Source organism: Hippocampus bargibanti, linkage group LG18, assembly GCF_051943395.1.
Source record: "Hippocampus bargibanti isolate YZ-2025 linkage group LG18, ASM5194339v1, whole genome shotgun sequence".
Lineage (NCBI taxonomy): Eukaryota > Metazoa > Chordata > Actinopteri > Syngnathiformes > Syngnathidae > Hippocampus > Hippocampus bargibanti.
Window position 1 is genome coordinate 8,199,163 of NC_142751.1, and position 9,772 is coordinate 8,208,934.

Here is a 9,772-nt window from a genome sequence, read left to right on the forward strand (position 1 = left end):
TGATGTCCGACCTTCTGTTATGACTGATATGGCACTTCCTGTTCCTGTGTTGTGTGAAGACTCAGTATCATCAAATGCAGAGTATACTTGTGGAGATGAGGGAGTATATTTAGTAAAATTTATAATGGCATTTTTGTCATACATCCAATTCGGAAGTGTGGGGTGGATTGGCCCTAACCCCTCTATCACAGATGAGAAAATTATGAATACCCTCCAGCTTTTACATTGTCCATTGGTGACCCGCTATCGGCTTTATAAACTTAACTCATTCACTGCCAGATGATGTGCAAAAATGTGTCCACACCAGTGCCCGGGTTTTTGGCATTTTCACTAAAATTGAAGGAACCACAGAATATTGAGTTTTGGGACTATATAACATTTAATGCAGCATAAGAAACCGGATTCTTTTTCATCAGAAAAAAAAAACAGTTACAGACGCTCCCCAACTTATGAACGAGATACGTTCCAAATGGTCGTTCCTAAGGTGAATTTGTTCGTAAGTTGAATCAGTGCTATATTTTGTATGGAATGTATGTTTGAGGCTCATATTAAGGTTTATATAAGTATGTTTAAGTCTTGTATAAGTAACCTGTATTGGTTTGTACTGAAAAAGAAACGTTTAATAAAATGTATGTATGCTCTGTAAAGATATTTACATGTACAACTGGAGAGAAGACTACATAAGTTACTACAAAAATGTCCTTATGTACCATTGTTCATAACTCAAATGTTCGTAAGTAGGGTAGCGTCTGCAAGGGTCTGGAGTTATTTGTTTCAAATAGGGGCGGCTGTACAAAAGGCAAATGCTGCCCCCTCGTGGGAGCGAAAAACATTGCCAGAGATCTGACCAGTGCTTTATCGGCACCCCCCTGCAAGAAAAACCAAAACCCAAACAATTTTGTGAATGGTGCTCCAAGTCATGCTTTTCAGTTGCAAAATAAATTCAGGAATAGCAGTGAATGAGTTAAATATACAAAATAAATACATCTGTGTCCTGTATATCTGGAGCTATATAGAAGAATCCGTTTTAATGTGTAAAATGTATTCAATAAGGCATCCTTCCATTTTTCTGTTGGCGGCCCTGGGAAGAAAATGTTTCGCTACCCCTCATTGAGTCTCTTCGATCAAGCCAAAAAGCATGTTTTTGGAATTTTGGAGGAAGCCAAAGTATCAAGTAGATTAAAAACAAAACAAAACAAAGCAAAATGTGAAACCAGATGGTGAACTTTCAAACTACTAAAGAATTCTGGTGCTAAGAATCAAACCCAAAACATCAGAATTGTGAAACATGCAAAAGAAGCATCCTGATAATGTGTTAAGACTTTTGGGTCTTGGTAGCAGTCACACAAAAGTCAAAGAAATAAACAAACCAGAGTATTGACTTTTCTTTTTTTTTTCTTTTGTTTTAAACTACAGTGCATCAATAGCTTTGGCGACTTGGCTGAAGACCTCCCCCACCGGAAGTTCAGAGTCCACCTATGCAGGGCATAAGACATGAAGATATCATCAGAGATACAATATTAAAGCAGTACCCAGATTTAAGAGTTGATTTTTTGGGGGGGATGACCTGGCTCATTACTCAAATTCTTCTGGTGCACCTTCGCCACCAGAGGGCAGTAATAAATACAATGTACAGTGAGACCTCGGTTTACGAACCCCTTGGCTGACCAACTTTACGGTTTACGAACGTTACATTTATGAAAATTTTACCTTGGCATACGAACTATTTTTCGGGATACACACGGAGCCGTCACAATGAGTGATGTGTCGTTCGCGGAGCCCGTTCTCCTAACAAGAAAATGGTGGCCTCTGTTTTTGTCCTCTATTCCCCGCCACAAGTCTTCGGTTAAAGTCACGTGATTAGTCAAGAACGCAGCAGTGGGGGATTGGGTTACAGAGGCCATTCTCCAAAAAACAAAATGGCGTCTTCGGTTAAAGCCACGTGATTGGTCAAGAACCCAGCAGTGGGGAGGGGGGTTTAAACATTAAAAAGACAGGCAGACAGAGAGGGAGATGACAGAAACAAAAGTATGAGAGTGTGAGAATAGTGAGAAAATGGATAGAAAACAGTTAAAATATCCCATTAATCAGGCTCCACAAATAACCCGCACAAGTCACACTTGATGCAAAAAGCTATCAACCCAGCTAAACAGATCACAATTGATGAAGAACTAGATACAATTATCACAGAGAAAGCACCTACAAGGGATCATTCCTCAAGATGGTGAAAGAAGCCTATGTTCCTCATCAAGTGTTTCATGCTGAGGAAACCGGACACTCCATTCCATCAAGCCATTAACGACCATCACAAAGGGAAATAAAATGACTTTATTGTACAGTAGAGTTTATTTCTTTAATCAGAATACTATAGCACATTTATTATACATAAATTAAGGTACATTTTGTGTAGTTTTAAGGCTGAGAATATTAGAAAGTAGAAAATTATGTTTTATGGGGACCTGGAAACGGATTATTCTCATTTTAATGGTTTCTTATGGGAAATTAATTTTCGGGATACATACATTTCGCCTTACACACTCTGTCTGGGAACCAATTAAATTCGTAAGCCAAGGTCTCACTGTACTACATTAAGATTTGATGATAAAACAGTGATTCTTAACCTGGGTTCAATCGAACCCTATGGGTTCAGTGAATCAGTCTCGGAGTTTGGACCCGACTCAACTTGTCAATTAGTTATTACACGCACACTTGGTCGTCATTGGCTGCAAGTGGTCACATGACATTGATTGTCCAATCAGTGCTGTGGGAAATTTAGTTTGCTCAGTCGTCAACGTGTGACTTGTTATTCCACGTCATCAATTTGGCATTGGGCTCACCAGGATTTCAACTTGATCTTGGTTTCACTCCTTGGTGCTTTCTACTATCTTTATGACTGCTTTATTTCCTGTGTATGATAGCTGTCCATGTTAAGCGCTTTGTTACAGCTTCAGCTGTTGTTAAAGCGCTATATAAAATTTATAAAACTCACGTACTGTGCCGCGAGAGTGGCTGCCTTTCCAGCAGCTCCTGTATTTTGTTTTCTACTTCTTTCATTTCTTTCCTCTTCCTTTCATAACTTTTCTGGTGTGTTATTTCCGGGTGGAGTGAACGCTGGCGCGAATGGCAGCCGCTGCTCACCCGCACAAAAAATCCCGTGATGTAAAGTATCCTTGAAAGTTTTGAAAGGCGCTTAGTAATGAAATGTATAATAATTATTATTATTTATTATTATTAATATTATTATATTGTATTGTATTATCAAAAAAATCATACTTTTATCTTGAAGTTTGATTGACTTTTTTCTGTTTTAATAAATGCATTTATTTATGCTTTCAATTTGTTAAAAAGTCACGTTTGCTTTCACAAATTAATTGTTCAGTTAATGTTAATATGAGCTGGTTGGCTTCGGTACATTTAACAAGAAAAAGAACCACTAAGGTAGACTATCACAAATAAGGTGCAATAATTCTATTTTGGGAGGCGTAGCATACAGAATATATGGCCTGAGTATTCTTCCATGGTTACGGTGTATCTTGTGCAGTTTGTGTTCCAAAATTAGTTGGGTAAAGGTTTATTTATGCATACAGTCTGTGATGGTTCACATTGTTTTATTTTCTAATAACCCATGTTAAAATAACTCACTTTTTTGCACATATTTTTCACGTGCAAGACAATGCGAAGCAATTGACCAGGCGGAAAATGCTGGGTGGTATGCAGAAGTCAACAATATTACTCACCTTCTTGACAATGCCACGCTTCTCGTAGAAGGCGATGACTGGCTCAGTGGCCTTGTAATACAGGTCCAGTCGCTTCTTGATTGTCTCCTCGTTGTCATCTGAACGGCCGCTGGTCTCGCCACGCTTCAGAAGTCTCTTGACCATGGTCTCGGACTTTGCGTCGACATAGAGCAGCAGGCACGGTTTGCCGATCTGAAGTCGCAAAGATGTCATTGAGGTTGGAGTGGATTTTTTATATTTTTTTTTAATCAGGGAGAAGAGCGCAACACGTTACACCTTCTTCTCAAACTCCTCGCCCTGCTTCAACTCACGGGGGTACCCGTCGATGAGAAAGCCCTTGGATACATCGGCTTTAGCGATCATTGCGTCCTTAATCATGTCCAGCACTGTGTCCTGAGCAGAAAAAAAATAAAATTGTCAACTCGACTGGAACCTCAAACGTTAAGACAATTTGTTTGACATTTATATTTATATGACATATACTGTATATGCCATTGGACAAATCTCAATGGTATTTTGGGTGAATTAAACATGTGCTCCTCTCACCAGTGGTACCAGCTCTCCCTTCTGCATGATAGCGTTAAGCTGCTTGCCCCTCTCAGAGCCCGAGTCCACCTCGGCACGGAGCAAGTCCCCGGATGACAAGTGGGTGAAGCCGTACTTTTTCACCATCATTGCGCACTGAGTCCCTTTGCCAGACCCGGGCCCGCCTGGAAAAGACACCGTGTTAAAAATGTGTGACAACATCTTCCTCGATGAGCCAAACATCACATGTGCATTTTACTCACCAACCACAAAGATGATTTTAACATCTTTGAGTTTGTCTAAAAATAGAAAAAAAGTGTGAGCAAAGACTCCACCGTAATCTCTGTAATTTATCATATATTTTAATTTAAATATAATTTCTAACAGGAAACACAACTGTTTCAGATCATATGAACGCAGTCAGTACCGATATTTCAAACTACAGTATGTTGAGGATGAAATGTACACTTTAAGGGTCCTTGTAGCAACACTGTATCAGAGATAAAATTAATAATTGGCACACTACAATTGTAAAAATAAAAAACAGAAAAAATGCTGTAATTTCTGCTTAAAAATATGAAATATAAAATGGATGTCACAGACCATTTCGATGGCAAAAAAAGTCTTGCGAGTTGCACAAGTTTCCCATGTCTGCAACAACTCCTGTCCAATTTTAAGGTTTGTGTTGTCTGTTACCCTATCAACAGCTGGTTGCCATGTTAAGAAAAATTGCTCCTTGTTGCTACGTTATCACAGATAAAATTATAATTAAATTGGCTGTATAAGTGTTTTATGATAAATACCCCAGCACGCTGTAAACTATAACTGGAAGGTATTGTTTTTTTTTCATATAAATAAAAAAAAAAATAAAATAAACTGAAAAATGCTGTTATTGCTGCTTAAAAATGTGAAATATAAAATGGATGCCACAGACCCTTCCGACGGCAAAAGTCTTGCGAGTTGCATAAATTCCCCATTTCTGCATGAACTCCTTTCCAATCTTACGATTGTGTTGTCTTTGTTACCCTATCAACGACTGGCCGCCATATAGAACTAAACAGGTAACATTTTGTTTCCCCAATCCACAATTGTGATATATTTTAGTTATTTTTTAATGAGAAATATTAATTAATTGAAATAAAAATTGGAGCTTTTTACGATACTCCCTCGGAGTATCCTCAAACGTAGCCACAAGATGGCAGCAGACGTAAAAAAAAACAAACAAGGCAGTCGGCGCTTGCCACCCCACTCCATAAAAGGACAGTAACAATACATGAACGCGTTTCAAACAGTGACGGTACCAACGTGTTGTCATTTTAGAGACACGATTCTGGCGTCATTTACCTGCCATTGTGTTGCGTTCTCTCTCAGCTTTCTTTCAACTAAACAAAGGAAAAACATATGTGACGTCATCCAAATGACAACATATGATCGGAAACGTTGCACAGAGCGTCCTGGAATTTCGTGGGGCGCATAAACATATTTAGACTTTTTAAGCCCCAAAATGCAGAAATAAAACAATGACAGCGTCTTACATTTGGGGCATGAATGTCCCTTAATTTGCGTGTTAACTAATCCAAATCAATCCAGAAAGGCCGACATGGACATTGTTTTCCTCGTTCTGCGGGTTTCCCCCACCAAGAATGAGGAAGGAGGAGGGCCAAACGTTTATATTGACAAGTCCAATTCTGCCCAATGAGCAAAATTTTAAGCCGTGCATCAAACCTAAAAATCACATTTGCCAGCCTGCGTAACAGCATTAGTTTTTTCGAAATAAAACAAAATTAAAGACTTATTTTTTTCAAACAGGTTACATCAGATAAAATGTTATTTTTTTCGTGGAAAAAAAAACTATTTTGTTAAGCAAAATAAACTCGAAATAAAGACGTGTCCTGAGGAATAACTTTCAGTTTGAGGAAAAACTTTTTTAATGTCAAAGTTCATGTATAATTGCCACGAGTATTTTGATAAAAAATAAAAACAGAAAAAATATAAACACATTTTGCCACTAGCACTAACCCTTGCTCAGCACCAGCAATACAAATATTTGTCTAAAATTAAAAAAAAAGTTATATTAAGACATTACAAAAAGGAATTAGGAATTAATCAGCCTGTGGAAACAGGCCGATTAATCCCTGATACGGCTTTGTGGCCATTTTCTGCCTTCTTTGGGTGTGACATTTCCCACCCGATGCCTCAAAATGACACGGAATAAATTCTTTAATTGATTGCAAACATGTATGCTTTCTTCTTCAGAACTATTTGAATCATATTCATAACTGGATGGTAACAAAAAAGCATATTCTCAGAATCTGAAGCCATTGTTTTGATTCTCGAGCAAGGCAAGACGTCCTGGCGTGACATCACGAACAAGGGGGCGGGACCTTCTGAAGCTAGCCATTTCCAGTTACAAATTGAAGTACTTTTCAGACACTTCAAGTCATTTTTATTGGTGTTTTGCATTTGACTAAAAATATCATACTGCGTGTTTTGGGTATTTTAGATGCTATAAAACGTCAGTAAGGAAACAAAAAAGTGACGTTGGATGTCCTTTAAGAGCATCATGTCGGAGTCAAAAGTTTTGGAAATGATCATTAAAATTACCACTGCAAACTAATATAGGCAAAGAATCGCCAAAGTTGGCTTAGTCAATCATCTAAGCCTAAGGTCTCCATTTTTGTGTCGCGCCCATTGACCCCATAGTGCCGGTAAAGGTCACTCTGAGGCCTGCATCTGAGTCAGCACCTTGCCTATTCGGGAACGGGACCTTTTGGATATGGCGCGTCAGACATGTTCACATCTGATGCTGACCGCATAAAAAAAATTCCATTACATGATAAATCAACATGCATCTTTGAGTAAATCTAGGAACACTTCAACGCAACGCAACCTATTTTTTGACGTGCTAAAAAAAGAGCACATTGCAGCTGTTCACAGAAAGGATAGTGTGTCAGTCAAGCCAGGACTTCATTGACTCGCAAGGCGTGTCAAAGGCAAGTGGCACATTCCTCCCCTGGTTGCTGTGGTAAGAGGCTCTTGTGATTGAATGGCTTGCTGGCCCTTTAAGGAAGCCAAGCAGGCAGGCGGAGGCAGCATGGAGGAGACCCTTTGACGTCAGTCAGTGCAGTCTGCAGTGGGCTATGTTGTTTGGTGGTGATGATCATGTCAGTGCATGTAGCCTAGCTTCCTCAAAACCCACTTGCCTCGAATCAATACTGCCTGCTGTCAAATTGCTATTACGGACATGCTTCAATTATACAACAAATAGCTGCAAAATGGATGCTAATGGACGCAGATGGAAAATCTTTCCATGCAAGCTATTCATCCTGGCATTAGGCTACGGCACTTTTACTGAACATCCAATCCACTTTTGCTGTAATGTTTTCTGGACTTTGTCTTGCATAGATTTATTTTTTTTACACTGGGTTATACTTATCAATTATCGATTCATCGTACCCCCTTAACCTCGATGACAACGTCAGTATTCCCTTCACTTTTGTTCTTACTGGACTTTGTTGAGCCTTCTCAAATTTCTACCCCCTGAGACGTAGTGTCTGCACTTTCCCTTTGACCCAAAATTGAAGTCAATCACTTCACTGCTTATCATCCTATAAGCAGTTGAGGCTTATTTCTCACCACGGATTTCCACGCGCCCTTGCCGTGATCAAAGTAACTCAGTTTTACAACTGTAACGAACAGTACTGAGTTACAAATAACTCAGTACAACACATCTCTGACAGTCTACATGACAAGGGAAGGTGGTCCCTGGACATCCTCCTTCCACCTATGCCTACTTTCTGTGACAAGCATTGGATGTCCATCCCGCCTTCTTGTTTGCATCGTCAAGACAACATGAATTTCAAGTCAACCTGGACTTTATTTTGGGCCTGCCTGTGAGTCATAGTACAGCGAGACATCAAACTTTTTTGGAATGCAATGACACATTCTTCCTAACTGTACATAATGTATGTGATAGTAAGTCACTCGTGCCTTCACTTCTCCTATCTGTTCTTTCTGTGGAATAACACAAGTTTAAGACACTTTATTTATCACCTCTCCTTATCAAAAGCTGGTGTGAACCATGCTATCATTCATGCTTTTTATCCTTTTGGAAGCAACATTTTGAAGTCAACCCTGCCTTTAATTTGGTATGTCCCGTAACACTGCTATGACAGGAATGTGTTTACCAAAGCTATTGAAGCCTTTTTTTTCCTGCACTGCACCCTCTCAGCATATTATCAAGCGGTCTAATCGTTTCTCCCGCGTGTACTTCTTCCCCTGTGATTGAACTTGAAATCAACCATGCCATGTTTGCACCTTACTTCAGTCTTGACATTTTATTTTTCTTTCCCGCACTGCCACGGTGACCCAAGTTGGTTAACTCTGCCTTATCATTGATCGTGCCTGCATCTCTTCTGTCAAAAGATGTCAACCTGGCTACAGAATGCTGTGTGACATTCCGATGAAATCCACCCTCCCTTCCCCGTTTAACTAAGATGACATCACGCCCTCTGCTTCTCCTTCATTGTGCAACATCCTTGGTACTAACCTGTCCTGTGTTTCCTGTCTCCTGATCTCCTGGTGCAAGGGGCTGGCCGTCGACCCTGTGTATCTCCCCACCAGTGAGTGAGCGTGCACGGTTTCCGCTGAACGGCAGCCCCTCCTCTCCCACAAGACGCCTTTTTATAGCTCAGCTGAGCCTGCGCCGACGGCCTGCACTGCATTCTGGGTAAGAGGGCAGCGATGTAGATAAGGATGGGAGGGGGAGTATGAGGGGATAGTTGGGAGGAGGCAGGGGTGAAATTACAGAAAGGAAGGTTGAATGTGTCTGACACTTTTGACACTGCCGGGAAATGATGACAATTGAACAAATGACTGCATTACTCTTTTGTATAAATGGGACAAATGGAGACTGGGTCTCGGGGGGCATTTTTCACTGAGGCGTGACGGGACCTGTGCCAAAAGCCTTTAAAAGCAGACATTGGCCTTGCAATTGTTCGCCTTTGGTAGTAGTTAACTTGTAATTATAGAATACCACCTTGGTGTAAAGCAATTTTACATTGCTGATTTTTTTATTTATGCATTTTTTGGGGTTTTACAATTCTGTTGCGTTATTCATAAAGAAGTAACTTAAATCACGAGTAAAGAAATAACAGTTTCTACATCATTAACTCATCCACTGCCTGATGATGTGCAAAAATGTGTCCACGCCAGTGGCAGGGTTTTTGTCACTTTCACTCAAATTGCAGGACCCCCATATTTTGAGTGTACGCTGGCGCATGGCTGCCGCATGGCTGCCGCTGCTGACCCGCAAAAAAAAATCATGTGACTGTAGTGTCCTTGATAGTTTTGAAAGGCGCTTATAAATGAAATGTATTATTATTATTATTATTATTATTATTATATAAACATTCAATTCAGCGTTAGAAACCTGAGACTCCCTTCATTCATTATAAAAAAGTTAAATCCTAAGTTATATCGGTCTGGAGTTATCTGAGCTTGAAATGAGT

At 39.9% G+C, this 9,772-nt stretch overlaps 1 protein-coding gene across 2 annotated transcripts; it reads right to left on the reverse strand.

Annotated features, from left to right (window-relative positions):
- Nucleotides 1–1,377: 1,377 nt before the first annotated feature.
- ak1 (adenylate kinase 1) lies at nt 1,378–8,950 on the reverse strand. 2 transcript variants are annotated; one of them, XM_089020793.1, is made up of 7 exons: nt 8,812–8,950; nt 5,607–5,644; nt 4,526–4,561; nt 4,284–4,447; nt 4,014–4,130; nt 3,738–3,929; nt 1,378–1,476 (listed from the first exon to the last, which is right to left on the reverse strand). In XM_089020793.1, the coding sequence occupies exons 2-7, from the start codon at nt 5,611–5,613 to the stop codon at nt 1,411–1,413; spliced, it is 582 nt and encodes a 193-aa protein (XP_088876919.1). In that variant the 5' UTR covers nt 5,614–5,644; nt 8,812–8,950; the 3' UTR covers nt 1,378–1,410. The 2 variants fall into 2 exon arrangements, with proteins under 2 accessions (XP_088876919.1, XP_088876920.1); XM_089020794.1 differs by lacking the exon at nt 8,812–8,950 and adding an exon at nt 5,798–5,896.
- Nucleotides 8,951–9,772: the final 822 nt, after the last annotated feature.

Coding starts and splice junctions, on each gene's coding strand:
- ak1 (XM_089020793.1), bottom strand. Junction 4,448..4,525: donor TAAAATCATCTTTGTGGTTG/GTGAGTAAAATG, acceptor TGTCTTTTCCAG/GCGGGCCCGGGTCTGGCAAA. Junction 1,477..3,737: donor AGCGTGGCATTGTCAAGAAG/GTGAGTAATATT, acceptor TGCCCTGCATAG/GTGGACTCTGAACTTCCGGT.